Source organism: Bos grunniens, chromosome 19, assembly GCF_055505025.1.
Source record: "Bos grunniens cultivar Pamir isolate PY7600 chromosome 19, Bosgru_T2T1.0, whole genome shotgun sequence".
In the NCBI taxonomy this organism is placed as follows: domain Eukaryota; kingdom Metazoa; phylum Chordata; class Mammalia; order Artiodactyla; family Bovidae; genus Bos; species Bos grunniens.
Window position 1 is genome coordinate 23,101,523 of NC_141183.1, and position 18,389 is coordinate 23,119,911.

General features: G+C 55.3%; 2 protein-coding genes and 1 non-coding gene across 16 annotated transcripts in view; 2 read left to right on the forward strand and 1 right to left on the reverse strand.

Moving 5' to 3' along the window:
- Positions 1–8,208, forward strand: part of MED24 (mediator complex subunit 24) — a 43,837-nt gene extending 35,629 nt beyond the window's left edge. For all 11 annotated transcript variants that reach the window (XM_086357815.1, XM_086357806.1, XM_086357807.1 and 8 more), the window contains 12 exons: positions 462–499; positions 937–1,019; positions 1,343–1,521; positions 1,646–1,745; positions 2,061–2,236; positions 4,729–4,993; positions 5,247–5,428; positions 5,595–5,685; positions 5,986–6,085; positions 6,996–7,076; positions 7,344–7,492; positions 7,652–8,208. In XM_086357815.1, the coding sequence (XP_086213941.1) occupies positions 462–499; positions 937–1,019; positions 1,343–1,521; positions 1,646–1,745; positions 2,061–2,236; positions 4,729–4,993; positions 5,247–5,428; positions 5,595–5,685; positions 5,986–6,085; positions 6,996–7,076; positions 7,344–7,492; positions 7,652–7,768 (1,561 nt within the window). In that variant the 3' untranslated portion in view covers positions 7,769–8,208. The remainder of the gene's footprint in view (positions 1–461; positions 500–936; positions 1,020–1,342; positions 1,522–1,645; positions 1,746–2,060; positions 2,237–4,728; positions 4,994–5,246; positions 5,429–5,594; positions 5,686–5,985; positions 6,086–6,995; positions 7,077–7,343; positions 7,493–7,651) is intronic.
- Positions 754–857, forward strand: LOC147351701 (small nucleolar RNA SNORD124). Its single transcript, XR_015148546.1, has one exon. It is a non-coding gene; the product is annotated as a small nucleolar RNA SNORD124 (small nucleolar RNA).
- Positions 8,209–9,464: 1,256 nt separating the features above from the next.
- Positions 9,465–12,256, reverse strand: CSF3 (colony stimulating factor 3). Of its 4 annotated transcripts, XM_086357826.1 has the most exons (5): positions 11,713–11,846; positions 11,453–11,607; positions 10,951–11,058; positions 10,659–10,805; positions 9,465–10,432 (listed from the first exon to the last, which is right to left on the reverse strand). In XM_086357826.1, the coding sequence occupies exons 1-5, from the start codon at positions 11,723–11,725 to the stop codon at positions 10,268–10,270; spliced, it is 588 nt and encodes a 195-aa protein (XP_086213952.1). In that variant the 5' UTR covers positions 11,726–11,846; the 3' UTR covers positions 9,465–10,267. The 4 variants fall into 4 exon arrangements, with proteins under 4 accessions (XP_086213952.1, XP_086213951.1, XP_086213954.1 ...); XM_086357825.1 differs by having other exon boundaries at positions 11,453–12,256; XM_086357828.1 differs by lacking the exons at positions 11,453–11,607; positions 11,713–11,846 and adding an exon at positions 11,225–11,357.
- Positions 12,257–18,389: the final 6,133 nt, after the last annotated feature.

The following is an 18,389-nucleotide window of genomic DNA, read 5'->3' on the forward strand; positions in this document are numbered from 1 at the left end:
AGAGGGCAGAAGAAGGGCAAGGTCTCCCCAGAGATGCCAGGGCAGAGCATCCTAGCCGGAGACTGGGGAAGGGATGGTTTTCTGAAGTGAAGAGTGTTTTGCTTTTCAGCCAAGGCTGGTGCAGAGGAGGTGTTTCGTGAGGCGTCGAGGTGTTGAACAGTGATGGGGAGAGATTCCTTTCATACCCACTTAATAATAAGGAGCTCTCACATTCTGCTGACCTTTTGGATTGACCTGGAATTTGATGTATAGAACATGGCTCCATTCAGCAAGCAGTGCTCTAGGGCTTGGAATCTTTTAAAAATAGAAAGAGTTCTTGTCTCTGTAGCAGTGGTGTTCCTTTTAAGTTGAACCCACAATTCAGACTCCAGTGATCGCCTCTGAGTGGGCAGAGCCCCCGACCCTAGCCTCTCCTCAGCCCTCACCCTGGTTGATGCCACCTGTCTCCATTCCTTCCACAGTTTGAACGAATTCACGACACACCGCAGCGAAGAGAGCAGTAAGTCAGCTCTGCACACTGCAGACCCGGGGGCGCTGAAGAAGGGATGCAGGGGGAGAGAACAGGGGAGGAAGAGGATGCCTTTGCTCATCCTGGGGAGGCTGTGTGCTCCCCTGGGGATGACTGGAGCTTTTGGGGAGCCTCAAAAGAGGGTCATGCTGGGAAAAGCATTCTTCCCAGACCACCGTCTATCTCTCTCCATCAGCATAATGATTTGGTCAGGTGTTGTGGGGGAAGGAGGGTTTAGGAGTCTTTGGTTCCAAGGAAGGGATGATGTTCCAATTGAAACTCAAGAAAAGGATTCTGAGCCTCAGAGCTTTGAAGGAGCCACTCGTTCCCTGACCTTCCTTGAAGTAGTTCCCGAGCCCCTGGCAACCCAGCCAAGGCCTTCGGGCCCGTGCCTGAGGCCGCGGGGTCAGCCTTCTCATCCTTCACAGCCAAGGCGGCCTCGGTTCGAGCCTTGCTCTTTGACATCTCCTTCCTCATGCTGTGCCACGTGGCCCAAACCTATGGCTCAGAGGTGAGTGAGGGGGAGTGGTCAGGATTGGGGCACCAAGTGGATACAAAGGAAACATAAACAACCAATAACTTTTCACACCTCACCCCTGCCCCCTGTCTGTGTCCCAGGCCAGTTAGTTCTGGTGGCAGAAAATCAGGTGCCAGCACCCCGAGTCAGTAGATGCTCCCTTGTCGTGTCCTGAGTGCCACACGCACCACCAGGTGGCAGCAGAGCCCCTGTCTTTCTCCCTTAGACCAGTTAGTCTCCAGTTCTTCAGGCTGGGAAGGGGAGACCAGTGGGCAGGACACAAGGTCCAGGCTGCTGCGCCCCCACCCCTTTCTCAGGTGATCCTGTCCGAGTCGAATACAGGAGGGGAGGTGTTCTTCTTTGAGACCTGGATGCAGACATGCATGCCCGAGGAGGGCAAAATCCTGAACCCCGATCACCCTTGCTTCCGGCCCGACTCCACCAAAGTAGAGTCCCTGGTGGCTCTGCTCAACAACTCCTCAGAGATAAAGCTCGTGTCAGTGGCTGGGCGCCTGCTCCCTGGGTGGTGGTGGGGGCAGGCTTTGACCCCTCCCTCAGCCCAGCCCACGCCCGCCCCCCGCCCTGTGGTGATGTTTTCTCCTGCCCCCACCCCCGTGTAGGCAGATGAAGTGGCATGAAGCCTGTCTCAACATTTCAGCGGCCATCCTGGAAATCCTCAACGCCTGGGAGAATGGGGTGCTGGCCTTTGAGTCCATCCAGGTAGCCCCCCTTTTCAGCAGCCTTCCCTCTTCCCTAAGGCACAGCCAGTCTTTAATAGTTTACATTTCATAAAAACAAAACGACCCTTCCTCCAGGAGCCTGTGTGTGTGGGCATTGACCTCCCCTGTAGTCATAGTCGTAGCTACCCCCTCTCACCAGGTGACTTTAGGGAAATCAAAGTTGTGGTGAAAAGAGGCGTGGACGTGGCCCCAGACCCCACTGCTCTGCTGAGTTGCTCACGGAGGCCGGGGATGGCCTCAAGTGATGGCCAGGGACGGGGCGAGAGGCCCCAGTCACTCTTTTTCCCTCGCCCAGAAAATCACAGATAATATCAAGGGGAAGGTATGCAGTCTGGCCGTGTGCGCTGTGGCTTGGCTCGTGGCCCACGTGCGGATGCTGGGACTGGACGAGCGTGAGAAGTCGCTGCAGATGATCCGCCAGCTGGCAGGGCCGCTGTACAGCGAGAACACCCTGCAGTTCTACAATGAGAGGTCAGTGGCCCATGCCGTCCCTTCTTGAACTCTGCAGGTCTGTTGTGAGAAGTCAGCCCCTCCAGTAACCACTCTTCCTCCTCTTTTCTCTCCCTCTTTTGAAAAATCATTTCTTTATTGATTTAGGCTACACTAAATAAATTGGGTCTTCGTTGCGGCGCACGGGCTTTCTCTAGTGGCGGCGAGCAGGCACACTCTCTAGTTACGGTGTGAGGGCTTCTCACCGCGGTGGCGTCTCCTGTGGCACGCACGGGCTTAGCCACTCACGACATGTGGAATCCCGTACACTAGGGATCAAACCCGTGTCCCCTGCGCTGGCAGGTGCATTCTTAACCACTGCACCACCAGGGAAGTTCCCCCTCTGCTCATACCTCCCCAAACATGCCGCTCGCCTGCTCACTCACTTTCTCAATCACATCTTCACTCACTGACTCAGCAGTGCTTGTGTGTGTCTTCGTGCCGGGCGTGTTTATAATCCAGCATCTGCTGTGTGTGTGCCGAACTCCAAACCCCAAACGGCCAGGATTCCTGCCCTCAGAGAGCTTGAGTGCTGGGGGACTCGCTGGTGGGATCAGGGCTTGTCTTAGCTCTGTCCCTCTCTAGGAGCTGTAGAGCCCCTCTATAGTGTACAGGCTGTGGGCCTGTCCACCGCCTCCCTACCCTGCCCCCACCCCCATCTTCTGTGACTTTTTCTTCCCTGGACTTTTCAGAGACTTGAAAAACCTCCCTAGCAACTTCAGCTATGTTGAGTTCAGGGGGTGTGTGTTTGTGTACTCATCCAGTAAGCTTTTTTAAAACATTGTGGTAAAAAAAATACATAATCTAAAATTTACCACCTTAGCCATTTTTAAGATAACAGCTCATTTTTATTTTTTTGTGACTCTGCTGAGCCTTTTTTGCTGCACATGGGCTTTCTCTAGTTGTGGTGAGCTGGGACTACTCTTCATTGCAGTGCATGGGCTTCTCAACGTGGTGGCCGCTCGTTGTGGAGTGCGGGCTATGAAGGGCGCTTGGGCTCAGCAGTTGTGACTCTCAGGCCCTAGAGTCTGTAGGCTTCAGTAGCTGTGGCGCACAGGCTTTCTTACGCTGAGACATGTGGAATCTTCCAGCCCAAGGATCGAACCCATGTCCCCTGTACTGGTGGATGGATTCTCCACTGTACCACCAGGTCCAGGGTACGGTTCAGTGGTGTGTTACGTATATTCACGTTGTTGAGAAGCATCTCTAGAAGCTTTCATCTTGTAACTCTGAGCCTGGACCAACACCACCCCTTCCTCTCCCTCCCCAGCCCCTGGACCCATTATACACCACCCCTTCCTGTCCTTCCCCAAGCACCTGGCAACCACCATCCTAGCTTCTGTTTCTGTGCATTTGACTGCTTTAGATCCCCCGTATAAGTGGAATCATATCCTGTTTACCTTTTGGTGGTGGGCATATCTCACTTTGTGTAATGTTCCTCAAAGTTCAGCCACATCATGGCACGTGTCAGGACTTTCTTGCTTTTTTAAGGCTGGATGACATTCCATTGTATGTATATGTTGTATTTTGCTCATCTGTGGCTCAGCTGATGGACACGTGGGTTTCTTCCACTTCTTGGCTGTTGTGACTAGTGCTGTTACGAATGTGGGCTTGCACCAAACCTTAAGTTATGAGTGATGACCCACAAGGTAGCCGTCAGAATGTCTTTTAAGGGAAAAAATGGAAACACAGCTGACATGAGATCTGGAGGGTCTTTTCCCCTGCCTCCTTCTCTGTTCCTGCCCTCCTTCCTCATCCTCCTCCCACAAATCAGGGACTGTTTTCTTTGATATAATTAATTCTGAGCACCCTCACTGCTGTCTGGGAAATCTGTGGCTCCATCCTGCAGGTGGGAAAAGTGGCTACGAAAGTCATGGTGACTTTCCCAGAGCCACGCAGTGTTCCCTGAACGGTTAGCTCTCAGGCCCAGGCCTGCATTCACCATCAGGGACTCCTGTCATGAGGAAATTCCTGGATGTACTTATATTTGCCCAGCTACCAAGGGCCGGGAAGAGTTTTGTGGGGCAGCCCTTGGGCCCCTGTCCTGGAAGTAACAGTTTACTTTGGGAGGAAGCCAAGGCCGGGTGGGGAATCCCCCTCAGCCGAGGGAAGTGATTGTATTTATCAATATTGACGCCAGAGGATTGGCAGGCCTGGGCCTGGAAGGTGGGGGAAATTGGAGGGAGAGACTGAGAGAGAAAAAGTATGAATGTGTTGCTGAAATGACCTGAGAGGGAAGTGCCCCACCGACCCCCCATAGGCTCGGTGCTGGCACAGGGCTGGCGGGGTCACGTCTGCTCGGGGTTTGCAACTTCCTCTTGTCCCCTCCCTCCCTCAGCACAGAATGGGGCTGACTCCGCGGTTCGTGGTTCCGTAACCCTAATCCTGGGAGGAGTGGGGCCTGGATGTTTCCGCCCCGACTCTCACCCTGGCCGCTGAACCTGCACCGCCGGCCCTCTCCCCCTCCGCCGCAGGGTGGTGATCATGAGCTCCATCCTGGAGCACATGTGTGCGGACGTGCTGCAGCAGACCGCCACGCAGATTAAGTTCCCGTCCACGGGCATGGACACCATGCCCTACTGGAACCTGCTGCCCCCCAAGCGGCCCATCAAGGAGGTGCTCACGGACATATTTGCTAAGGTGCTGGAGAAGGGATGGGTGGACAGCCGCTCCATCCACATCTTTGACACCCTGCTGCACATGGGTGGCGTCTACTGGTTCTGCAACAACCTGATTAAGGTACGGGAGTGCTGGGGGAGGGCCGTGGGAGCAGGCACCCTCAGACTGCCAGAGACAGGCCTGATGGGACTGAGCTAGGTCTGCTTGTCTGGCTCCCCACCCCCCAGCCTGGCGAATCCCGGCTCGAGAAGGTTCCTTGGGCTCCAGAGGCCAGTCCTCGCCTGGGGCGCTCCTGGGCTCTGAGGGAGCTGTGGGATGTCATTGCCCCGTGTTGCGGGTCCTCAGCTCCTGGGTCCCCCTCCCTGCCCCCCAGGAGCTGTTGAAGGAGACACGGAAGGAGTACACACTGCGGGCAGTGGAGCTGCTGTACTCCATCTTCTGTCTGGACATGCAGCAGGTGACCCTGGTCCTGCTGGGCCACATCCTGCCAGGCCTGCTCACTGACTCTTCCAAGTGGCACAGCCTCATGGACCCCCCTGGCACCGCTCTCGCCAAGTAGGGTTCCGTGCGGAGCCTCCAGTCCCCCAGCCTGGTGTTGGGCGCCCCGCCTGGGCCCCACCCTGGAAGCTGGACTGTGGGGAAGCCCTGTCGGGTGGGGCCTGGTCAGCGGGCACAGAAGCCCCCTTTGATTTTCCCCCCATCTCCTGGACCCCTTTGCCAGGCTGGCCGTCTGGTGTGCCCTGAGTTCGTACTCCTCCCACAAGGGGCAGGCATCCTCCCGCCAAAAGAAGAGACATCGGGAAGACATTGAGGTATGAGGGCACCCCTTCCCATTCCCTTGCCCACATACATATGCTGAGCCTTTCTTTTAAGAGGCACCTTCCTGGGCACAGGCAGCCAGGTATGGCCCCTGCCCCTGGGCCACTGTGTTGGGTGACTGTGTGGGAGGGTCTCTCCCTAGGGTGGTGGGAGGGTGGCAAGAGGGAAGGTCCCCCCCCGGAGATACTGCCTGCGGCCTGTGGGGACTTGACTCCTAGCTGAGTTCCAGCCACCTTCCTCATCCTGGGAGATGTCGGAGTGCAGAGGTGGTGACGTGACTCCTCTGCCCCCAGGATTACATCAGCCTCTTCCCCTTGGACGACATGCAGCCCTCGAAGCTGATGCGCCTGCTGAGCTCCAATGAGGAAGATGCAAATATCCTTTCGAGTCCCAGTGAGTGTGTGGACAGGGCCAGGTGGCCGCTTCCTTTCCGGGAGCTCATGCCTGCAGAGAGGCTCTCTGCTCTGCCCCAGCATCCCTCTGGCTGGCCCAAGGGGGCGTGGTGGGCGTTTGCCCCACTCTGCCCCCTCCGGCTGCTCAGTTTCGCACCCTGGAGACGCTGGAGGCTGCTGTGATCTCTCCCTCAGGGTTGGCACTCTCCTACCCAGATCCCAGCCCAGCCCAGGGTGCACAGCTGACCCCTCCCCACCTCTCGCCCCAGTGAGTTCACTGCCTCAGGCACAGACTGTGCCCTTGACTCAGCCCTGACCTTCCTTCCCCTGAAATGGGCCCTGAGGCCTGGAGCAGCCTGGGCTGGGGCTGGACTGCTCCCCACTCTTCCTGTCAGGAGAACAGCCCTCCCCCACCTGCTTCCCTAGATGTCGTCATGCCTCCCTGCCAAGGGGTCTTCTGTGGCATTTAGTTTTTCCTGTTTCCAGAGGTTTCTCCTGAGGCTGGGGGTTCTCTGGGGCCTTAAGGGATTAGGGGACCAGTGTGCTTAAGGAGAGGAAAGGTGAAGGGTCTGCCATGCACAGACCCCTTGGCTAGTTACTGGGCTAGTGACTCTTGGCTAGTTAATTAGCAAATCTTAGCCTCTGCTTCTTTGTCTGTAAAACGGAGATGTGAGGATTTATCGGTTTCACCTGTGTACAGCCTGCAGATTGGTGCCTGGTGGTGCTGACCTAACATTAGTTCTTCTTTCTTATCTGCTTGTGCCAGTGTCTGTATTTGGGGCCCATGTAACTGGACCCAAGGACCTTCTCTGGGTGGGCCCTCCACTCCTGAGGGGTGAGAGCTTCCCCTGGGACAGTGGTTTTGATTACAAGAGGCCATTTCCTCTATGCTCCCTCATTTGTCCCCACAGCCGACCGGTCCATGAGCAGCTCCCTGTCGGCCTCCCAGCTCCACACAGTCAACATGAGAGATCCACTGAACCGAGTTCTGGGTGAGGCCTCCCACCCCGGTTCCCGAACCTCGTGTCCTCTGCCTCATTCCCTTCCTCGCCTCTGGCCCATCTTCCCTGAGCGCCAGCTCTCCTGTGCCCCAGCCCCATCGAGTCCTCTGGCTCGCCCTCAGCTTTCTTAAGTACTTTTTCTTTTTGATGTACCCGTTTTGGGGACACCCTTGGCACTTCTTTCTTCTTCCAGAATCTGGCCGCTTCCCAAGCCCTTCTCATGGGAGTCTTCTCCTTCCCCCCCTCTTTTCCACATAGCCAACCTGTTCCTGCTCATTTCCTCCATCCTGGGCTCTCGGACCGCCGGCCCCCACACACAGTTCGTGCAGTGGTTCATGGAAGAGTGTGTGGACTGCCTGGAGCAGGGCAGCCGAGGCAGCATCCTGCAGTTCATGCCCTTCACCACCGTGAGTGCCCCCCGCTCCCGGCCCAGCCGGCCCCTGTCCAGCTCAGAGCGGGTCAGCAAGTCTCAGGAGAGCTCAGGGTCCAGTGGCCAGTGGGAAGGGGCTTGTTCCCCCAGGCGTCGCGCCCATCACCGCCCGGCTCAGCAGCTGTCTGTCTGACAGGTATCGGAACTGGTGAAGGTGTCGGCCATGTCCAGCCCCAAGGTAGTTCTGGCCATCACGGACCTCAGCCTGCCCTTGGGCCGCCAGGTGGCCGCCAAAGCCATCGCCGCCCTCTGAGGGGCTTGGCGTGGCCACGGGGGCTGGCAGGAGGGTTCCAGCCCTGTGCGCCTCGGAAGGGAACGTGCAGAACGATGAGCCATCGTTGCTCACATGCACATGACGTAACCTCCCCTGGTCAGTTTCCAGATCTTTCCCCTGCTCCTGACTTCTGACCTCTAAGACGGCTCCCAGTTTCTTTCATAATTTCCTGTCCCCACTGCCAGTACCTTCTGTGCATGAGCAGCCTGCTTCCTTCACTCAGAGCAGGCTCGCTTCAACACCCCCCACCTCACCCCCACCCGCCTGCTTGTTGCCTTCCAAGAGTGGATTTGCCTCCGAGGAGCTTTATGGGTGTGGGGGTGTGTGTGTGTGTGTATATATATGTATATATATTTTATTACATGAGGTGTGTTTGCCTCTTCTCAGTTGTAAATAAAGGCTTCATGGATCCCTTTATAGCCATCGGTGCCCGTGTCTGGCGTGGGTGGAGAGCACTGTCTTCTCCTTGGCCCCGTGCAGTCTGGTGGTAGAGGAGGCAGGCGAGGAGTTCATGGGAGGGCTGGGCTCAGCTTCCCGTGTTTGTCCACTTGGTAGGGGCAGGGCAGGGCACAGGAGCAGCTTCCCTTCCTCATACCTGCCAGCTGCCTCCCCCTGCTTGCAAAGTCTGATTGACTCTGCAAAGGGAGAGGTTTTGGCTGAGGCCCCTCTGGTGCCGGGGTAGGGTGTCTTGTTCGTTCTGATGTTTCCCAGCCCTTCCAAGCCCCACCCAGAGTCTCACTGGCCCGGAGTTTCCTCTCCGGAGGAGGACTGACTTGGGGGATGAGGGGTGAGGGGGGCTGAGGGACCACGGGGGATGAGGGCAGGAGCTCTGTTTAACCCTTCCTTGCCTGTGTCACACATCTCCAAGCCCTGGCTTCTTCAGGACCAACCACGGGGGGAGGGCACCCTGAGCTGCACAGCTGGGGATTCTAGCCCTCTCAGCCCGACTCTGCTTCTGAGGACCCAGTGGGGAAGGGGAGTGGGAGGTGACTCGAGCCAAGGATGGGAATCTTGGGAGGGGACCCGGGGACTGGTTGGCTGTCTGGGTGTCCTGGGTCTGCTGGCAGCAGCCCAGAAGCACATGTGCGTCCTTGGCCAAGAGGTTTGCCTCGGACCTGTGCTGTGAAGCGGCCCCTCCATTCTCCCCAGATGTGAGTTCAGGCTGCGGGCTCCCCGCCAGGTCAGAAGCAGAGCTCAATGAGGGAGAGAAGTGCAGAGCCTGGAATTTGGGGTTGGATCCAAGCTGTCACCCTGACCTCAGCTCCCTGGTCTATAAAAGGCCCTTCATAATCCTATCTTTATGGGCAGCTGTGAGCACAGGAGGGTGAAAGTTTATGGAAGGTGGTAGACTGAAGCGAATACTAAATCTTCCCTTGCGTCAGGCCCACGTCCATCTGCGTCTGGACTGTTGAGTGCCCCCAGCTCACTCTCTCCTCTCCCGGTACCGCTGACCCATCTGCTTCCTGTTCACCCGCTAGGCCGTGGCTCCGTGAGGGCAGGGACCACGCCTGCCTCATTACCGCTGCGCCCCAGCACCCGGCCTGGCGTCTGTACCAAGTGGGTGCCAAGGAATGACCGCACCTCCTCTTCCCTCCCTTGGGCCTCGCCCGCCATTCAACTCCCCACCCGCAACCCCTGGCCAGGCACCAGCTGGACTCAAGAAGGAGGAAGGCCATTTACTGGAGACAAACACTTTATTATTGTGAAGTTTGGCTACAGGGAGAAAGTGGGGGCCGGGGTGGAAAGTGAACAGTTGAGTGTTCTCTCACACCCCGTCACACAAGCTCCCTCATCTTTCCTTTCCATTTCCCAGTCTCACCCAGCAAGGCAGAGACATACGACCATCTGCCCAGCCCAAAAGAGAGTCAGAATCCTGACCCTAACCCCGGTAGGGTGGAGCAAGGTCATGACCCTCATGGCGTCTCTAGTGCATCCAGAAAAACAAGAGGCGTCACTGATGCCTGGGCTCCCCACACGAGGAGTCAAAATGTGCTTGAAAAAAGTCTTGACGAAGTTTCCCCAGCAAATTTGTGGGACCCCAGAGTCAAGCATCCCACTCCAGCTGCCTCTGCTGGGCTTCATGCCCGAATGCAGGGCCGGAGCCAGGGGGCAAGGACCCAGTTGGGGAACACTGCTGTTTAAATATTAAACAGAGCTGTCTCATCTCCCACTTGGGAGACTTCCCGATGCTTCCAAGGGCCCCGAGGTGGGCATCCTCAGGGTAGGGGTTCACTGCAGCTCTCCCCAGAACCCACCGCGGAGCCAAGCCTGGAGCAGCCACAAGAAGTAATACTTGGTATTTACCAACTCCCTCCCAATCCCAGTATGCAAGACGGAGAGTTTTCCCCACATGGGGGTGAAAGGAAGGACCCAGGAGCCTGGGGCTCCTTTCTGTGCTTCCCTGTCTTTAAATATTAGGTTTAAATAAGCATAAATATTAAATACAGAGATAAATACATGAGAGGGGAAGCGCTGTGCTCAGGGCTCAGCAAGGTAGCGCAGGCCACGGTATGCCAGCTCCAGGAAACGATGCAGCTGGGAAGCAACCAGGACCCCTCCTGCTCTGCGTTGGAAGGCTGAAGTGAAGGTCGGCATGGCGCCCTGGGTGGGCTGCACAGCGGGGGCCGCCCCCAGGTCCTCCATCTGTGGGGGAGGATGAGGTCAGCAGTCAGGGCGTGTTGGCACAGGAAAGGAAGGCCAGGGGCTGATGGGCTGTGGAAGGTCCAGGGTTCACAGTGGAGCCAGGACAAGAACCAGGTCCAGGGACTTGGTTCAGCCCTAGAACTCCAGGGCCCCAGGCTTGCAGCACCACCTTTGGGGACCAGCTCAGTTGTGGCCCTTAAAGCCTGCTGCTCCCCAGGAGACTCACCTGCAGCCAGATGTTCGTGGCAAAGTCAGTGACGTCCAGCTGCAGTGTGTCCAAGGTGGGGGCCAGCTCTGGGGAGATGCCCGCCAGGGCCTGCAGGAGGCCCTGGTAGAGAAAGAGGCCGCCGTGTAGTTGGTTCAGGCAGCTCGTCTGGGGGGTCAGGTGGGAGAGTCAGGGGACGCCACCTGGGGTGCTCCCCTTAGGGTCCCTGCGTGGAGCCTAGAGAACTGGGGAGCCTTCCAGGTCAGTCTGCCCTCCCGCCCCCTCATCTCCCTTCTCCCCTTGGGACACTCACCAGCTGCAGGGACTGGCTGGAGCAGCTGCTTAGGGGAGCCTGGGGGATGCCCAGAGAGTGCCTGAGCAGCATCAGCTCCTCCGGGTGGCACAGCTTGTGGGCGGCACACTGCGGTGGGAAGGATGCTGGGTGAGGGGCCAGCTCCTCCTCCTCCTCCTCCCCAAGCGCCCCCACCTCTCCACCTCCACATCTCTGCCTCCCCAGCCCTCCTGCCAGGCTTCTCAGCCCCCTTCTTCCATCCAAGCTCCCAGCCAACCCTTCCCAGCACTGTCACCTAGAGGCTCTTTCCCCAGTTCCTTGCCAGCCGCCCTCCGGGCTGGGCCTCTCCTGATTCTCCTTTTCCCCCAGTGTCTTCTCTCACCACGCGTTCCTTCCTGCTGCCCTTTCCCACGCTGCCTTCAGCCCCGCTCTCTTCCTCAGCGCCCCCGTGTGCCTCCTTCCCTCCCTGCCCTGCTGGAGCATCTGTCCCCTCCCAGTCCCCACGCTGGCCTCCCTCACTCACCAGCCTCTCCTGCAGCTCGGCGCCATCAGCCTGGATTTTCCTCACTTGCTCTAAGCACTTGAGCAGGAAGCTCTGGGGCAGGGATCGGGCAGGGCCAAGGGGGGTGGCTTCGTGCACCGTCCAGAGCGCACTGTGCCAGAGGAGCAGCTGCAGGACTGAGAGCAGATGGGGGCTCAGGAGAAGTGCAGACCTTTCTGGAAGCCCAGGCACCCCTGCCCGCTGCTGCCGCAGCTCTCCCCTCCCAGGACCCAGACACTCACCCATCAGCTTCATGGGGCTCTGGGCAGAAGGCTCAGCCAAGGGTCTGGGTGGGGCTGTAGGTTCTGGGTTCTGTCAGGGACCAGCTCCTGGGGCCTTTATATTCAAGCCCATGGAGGTCTGGGAGGAAATTACCTGGTGCTGCGACTAACGCTTAGTAATAGCTTCCCAAGTTTTATGCAAATTTGTTGTCCAGGACAATGCAGGGGGGTTGGGACCAAAAAAAAAGTGTTTGCGAAAGTTTTGTGAAATTGTGGAATCTCTGATTCTTCTTTGACGTCTTGCCCCTCTCAAACTCCCTTCCTCCCCTCAGCCCCACCCAGGTCTGAATTGCCCCAGAGTGTTTGAACTGAACCTCTGAACCAAACTGAGCTAATGATAAAAGCCCGGGAGGCTGGAGTCTGGTTGAACCTCAAGGAAGAGGCAGGCCTGGGGCCCTCCTCCGTCCCTCCCTCCCCTGGCATATCTCCTGGGTCAGCCCCATTAAGCCGCTCTCTCTCGGGATCCTTAAGCCACCTGCTCCCCAGGCCCCCAATTTGGAGAAAGAAGAAACTAGTTGCCTCATTTCTATCCCCCCAAGTCCCAGGCGATAGAAATCGCCTCTCTGCCCTCTTGAGGGGCCAGAGGCCTGAGGTAGGGACGTTGGGATCTGGCCGCCTGTCCCCACCCCACACTCTGATGGGCATCATCCTGGACTCCATCCTGAACTGATTAGCTGGGAACTCCCCAATCCCCCCATGACTCATCCCTTTGCCCCCGGAATCCTGGCAGGGACCAGAGGAAACCGGATGTCTGTCCCGGATGAAGCAAGACCCTTCGAGGCTCTTGGGCCCCCTGACCTTGTCCCTCCTCCTCCTCTTGCACTGACCGCCCCCAACCCTCACCCCCTGCTAGTGCCTCAGCGCTTTGGAGTTGAGGGTCTGGGACAGGTGGCTTCCCTGGCGGGGTTCACTGCCAGCGGGCGAGTGTGTGCTGCCCTGAGGGGAGAAGGGCTGGGGTGAGAAAGAAGAAACCACCTGGCCTCAAACCCAAGAACCACGCACTGTCCAGGCTGGGAGAACTTGGGCGTCTGTTCCAACATGGTGAACTGGGTCAGTGAGTGAAGAGGCTCGCCCAAGGTCATGGATAGCAGAGTCAGAGTTATAACCCAGACCTCTGCGTCGGGTCTGAGTGTTTTCCACAGGCCATGAGGCCTGCCTGGGGCAGTGTGGCCAACTGCATCTGAGACTATCACTTTCCCTCCCAGTTAACCCCCCCAGGTGCCATAACAGTCTTGGGAAGAGGAGTGGGTGTGTCTGACTGGTCCAGGCCATCTCTGGGGTGGAGGTGCCCCCTGGTGGTCACAGCTGGCAGGGCCAACAACTATGAATCAATTCACGTCCTGCCTCTGGTCCTGGCCATGCTGGACAGCCCTGGCCCCGACTCTACCTTAGGCCAGGCAACTGATTAAGCCCAGTTCTATGCCCACCTTCATGGGAAGAGAGGGGTGAATTTAGCAGAACTGTTGAGAGGCAGGGCAAGAGTTCTCACAGTCATGCCTCCTCTCCCTCGCCTTAAGAACCTCCAGAGTACACAGCCCACCACAGATAATGTGTTGGGCAGTCCCCGTTGTTATTGTCGCTAAATCAGGTCAGACTCTTTGTAACCCCATGGACTGCTGCACAGCGGGCTTCCCTGTCCTCTGCAGTCTCCTGGAGTTTGCTTAAATTCTTGTGCATTGAGTCCATGATGCCATCCAACCATCTCATCCTCTGGCACCCTCTTCCCCTGCCCCCAGTGTTTTCAGCATCAGGGTCTTTTCCAGTAAGGCGGCTCTTTGCATCAGGTGGCCAAAGTATTGGAGCATCAGCATCAGTCCTTCCAATGAATATTCAGGGTTGATTTCCTTTAGGATTGACTGGTTTGATTTCTTTGCAGTCCAAGGAGCACTTCCTGCACATTGGCAAATGCACTGTTTTAATAAGCCTTATGACAAAGTTACCAGAAAGATCTCCCCCTTTACAGAAGATGAATCTGATCTTGAAGAGGTTAAATGACTTGCCCCCAAATAGCAGAGCCAAGGTCTGCCCTGTGCCCGAGTCTTCAGCTCTTAACTGTTGAATCTCTGCGTTTTGCCTTCCTCACCTGTGACCAGGCCAGCTCTGGACCCAAACTTTAATTTTCACTTACAATGCAGGTGTTTCAGATGTTGGGCTCAGAAAATGCTAATTCTAACAAGGGTGGCCAGAATGGTGAAAGGACTCAAGATGTTGATTTGAAAAAAAGCAGACTTTTCTTTAAAAAAAAAAATGGTTTTTGGTGAAGGGGCTGTGCCATGCGGCACCTTAGTTCCCAGACCAGGGATTGAACCTGAAACACAGTCTTAACCACCGGCCCACCAGGAATGTCCGCAAACTGGCAGTTTTGTCTGGCAAAGAGGAGAGGGTTGCTGCATGGTTTCAGGGACCAGAAGTGGGATAGGGAGTGGAAGCCACGGCCAGTCAATTTTCAGCTCAAGAGGAGAGTGTTCTAACTACCGGAGGTGTTGAAGGATAGGGTGGGCTGCTTCCAGAGAAAGTGGGACTGTCTGGCCAGGGAGGTGTTCTGGCCTCCATCCCACACAGAGAGAATCTGGGTGAATGCTGGCTGACAGTTACAGGACACCTCTTACATGCCAGGCATCTTCCATGACACGTTCGTCTTTCATCCTGTCAACCAAGTGTGCATAATCTCCATTATAGACAACGGTTGGCTTCAGAGAAGGGAAAGGCCCAAGATCACAGAACAAATCAGGGGCAGGATTTGTGGCCACCCTTCCTGAGCCCCTGTCATTCTTACTGCACTGCCTTCCTATTCAGAGAGATGTACTTTTTGGATGATAGCTCAGTCCAGGTTTCAGCCCCACCCGTGAGAGAGTAAAGACCAGGCAGAGAGATAGTTACTGGTTCTGATACATGTGGGCTGAGCCAGACTGAAACGATCTCTCAAAGGGCCTGGCCCCAGAGACCCCCAGCTGTTATTCACTCTTCCAGCTTCCTCAGGGCTTTCCCAGTTATTTCTCAATAGCCAGAGCGGGTGGATAGCTTCCACTCACACTTCCTGTTTTCATCTGGAACTGGGCTTGGAGCACTTCCCACCCACCCACCCCCCTTTATTTTTGGCTACAACACGCACCACATGGGGATCTTAGTTCCCCAACTAGGGATCAAACCTGTGCCCCAGTGGATGCACTGAGTCCTAACCACGGGACTGCCAGGGAAGCCCCAGAAAGTCTTTATACAGGCTCTGGAGTAATGCCTTTGCTGCAGACTTGGCCTGTGGGCTGAGATATGTACACCCCAAGTTGAGAATGAGTGTTACATTTTTTTAAATGGCTGGATAAAAATCAAAAGAATATTTTATCACATGTAAAAATCACGAAAAGCCAGTGTTCATAAATAATTTGTTCAGGACTTCCCTGGTAGCCCAGTGATTAAGAATCTGCTTGCCAATGCAGGGAACACGGATTCAATCACTGGCCTGGGAAGATCCCACAGGTCGCAGGGCGACTAAGCCCGGGTGCCACGACTACTGAGTCTGTGCTCTAGAGCCCACAGGCCACAACTGCTGAGCCCACACACTGCAAGTATTGCAGCCTATACACCCAGGGCTTGCAGTCCAAGGCCAGAGTAGCCACTGCAGCAAGAAGCCTCTGCACTGCACCTGGAGAGCAGCCCCTGCTCGCTGCAACCAGAGAAAGCCCCCTCACAGCAGTGAAGACCCAGCACAGCCCAAAATAAATAATTTGTTTACATATTGTTTACGTAGGTTCCCTTTCAAGAAGGGCAGAAGCGAATAGTTGTGACCGCGGATATGGCTCATAAGTCTAAAAAACGTACTGTCAGACCCTTTAAGAAGAGTTTGCAAGCTGTGTACACAGGACACATGTACAAAGGGACACATAGAAATGTGCTCTGGAATGTTGTTTGCAACAGGAAGCCAGTGGCCACCAGTAAATTAATGAATTGTGGCCCATTCACACCACGTCTGCCTCCCCACCCTTCCAGAATAAAAACCCATGAGGAAAGGAGTTGGTTTTAGTCAATTGTATTCTTAGTCCTTGGAACGGTGCTGGGTGTGGGTTTAAACATGATTAGACTTCAAAACCCATATTGAGTGAAAGGAACTTCCTTTCAGGTGATACATCATTTGCAACGATTTAAAAACTCAAGACAATACCGTATGTTGTAGTAAAAGTAGAAAAGTGTAAACCGGAAGGCTACCCATTGAATTTAGCAGAGTGGCTGTCTTGAGGGAAAGATGGGCTTTAAACTTATCTCTAAAGATGGGCTTCAAACTTATGTCATGTTATTTTTTGTACTTCTCTGTAGTTTTCTAACTAAAAAACAAAACTGGGAGGTAGAGAACACAGTGAACTCTCCAAGCATAAAAATAACACTGAATTTCTCCAGGAAAAGAAAGCCAAGCCAATGAGGATGAATTACAAGAAACTTCCAGATACTGAGCAGACAGAAAAATGGCCCATAGACTCAAGGTTGGTGAGAACCAGGAAATCATGACAAATAACCCCAACTCTGTGAACAGGATTGATACACTCTGATGCATTATCAACCAGGAAAGGGTCTGGGGCACTTTGGGCTGGTGGTGACTTCAAGACTGGTCATTTTGAATAATAACAATTACAACTAATTATCACACACTTTTGGCTGGGCTGCATCTTCGTTGCTGTGTGGGCTTTTCTCTAGTTGTGGTGAGCTGCGGCTACTCTCTAGCTGCGTCGCAAGCGCTTATTGTGGTGGCTTCTCTTGTGAAGCTTGGGCTCCAGGGCGCGTGGGCTTCAGTAGTTGGGGCTCTGAGCCCTGGGCAAAGCCTCAATAGTTGTGACACATGGGCTTAGTTGCTCTGCAACATGTGGGATCTTTCCAGGTGAGGGACAGAACCCGTGTCTCCTGCATTGGTAGGCAGATTCTTTACCACTGAGCCACCAGGGAAGCCCCAGAAAGTCATTTTAAAGGTCAGACAAAGTGGTCAAGGGCCAGAAGGACAGCAATGGGAGGACAAAAACCAACCAACCAGCAAGAAAGCAGAGCCGCAGGCTGAGACTGGAAGGCTGCACACACCCCACAGAACGGGACCCTCAGTTGGCGTCACACAGGCCAGGGTTTTCAGCCCACCTAAGCCTGTCCTCACACCCTGGAAGGGCGTGGGGGCGATGCTCAGTTAGTCCTCATCCTTCCTGGAAGGGAACTAAAGATCTATTAGATTTTTAATTGGCCTATAAAATGGGGAAGAGATTGAATCCTTAGAAAATAAAGTTTGGATGCAAGGAACGAAAGCAAGGCCAGTCTAAAACTTGCCTCTGATGGGATTAGGGCTATCCACAGATGAAAATGCAGTGCGTGCATGCCAAGTTGCTTCAGTCACGTCCCACTCTCTGCAACCCTATTGTATGGACTGTAGCCCGCCAGGTTCCTCTGTCCAGGCAAGAATACTGGAGTGGGTTGCCATGCCCTTCTCCAGGGGATCTTTCTGACCTAGGGCTTGAACCTGCATTTCTTTTGTCTCCTGCATTGGCTGACAGGTTCTTTACCACTACCGCCACCTGGGAATATACAGCGGACCTCGCCTAACAAACAAGACTTTGTTCAACTCGGTGTGCTAAGCACTGGGCAGTCCTGGAGGCACAGATATGCCTCAAGTTCTCTAAGAGTCTGCAATCTAGTTGGAAAGATAAGGCTTTCATACAAACGACCTCCTAAGAGAAGAATTCCATTATCAGTAAGTGAGTGGTTCAGAAGCTGGGAAGTTGAATCACTAAGAGGCAGGATGTCTGGAAGACGTGTAGAAATCAGCAAGGTGGAGGGACTTCCTCGGTGGTCCAGTGGCTAAGACTTCCCACTCCCAGTACAGGGGGCCTGGGTTCAATCTCTGGTCAGGGAACTAGATCCCACATGCCGCCACTAAGAGTTGGCATGCTGAGACTAAAGATCCCGTGTGTTGCAACTAAAAAGACAGATCCTACAGCTGCAGTGAAGATCGAAGATCCCGTGTGCAGCAACTGAGACCCGTGCCGTGCTAAGTTGCTTCAGTCGTGTCTGACTCTGTGCGACCCCATGAACTATATGTGGCCTGCCAGGTTCCTCTGTCCATGGGATTCTCCAGGCAAGAATACCGGAGCAGATTGCCATTCCCTTCTCCAGATCTTCCAGACCCAGGGATTGAACTGGTGTGTCTTATGTCTAACCTGCATTAGCAGATGGGTTCTTTACCCCTAGCGCCACCTGGGAAGCCCAGTACAGCCAAATAAATATATATAAAAAAAGAAAATTAAAGAAATCAGCAAGCTGGAGAGCAAGAGAGGGATTGCAGCTGAGAGGGAGAAACCCATGAGGCATCGTTCAGATAACAGAGCTGGCAGGAAGGTATGGCACAAGCACGCCCCAGGTGCCAGCCCGAGAACACGAATATCGCAAATGACCCAACGAGGGGAGCGCCACTGGCAGTGGCTGAAGACTTGGAGAGCCGGGTAGGCCCACTGTCTCACCATATGCTGCTGGAGCAGGTGGGCTGGGGGCCAGAGAGCCCCCTCATGCCCGACCACTCCTCCCTGCTCTCAGGGAGGAGCCCATCCTCCCCCGTCAAGGGCCAGCTGGGCAGGACCCTGCTCCCAACACGGTGCAGCCTTGCTGGAGACCCTTCT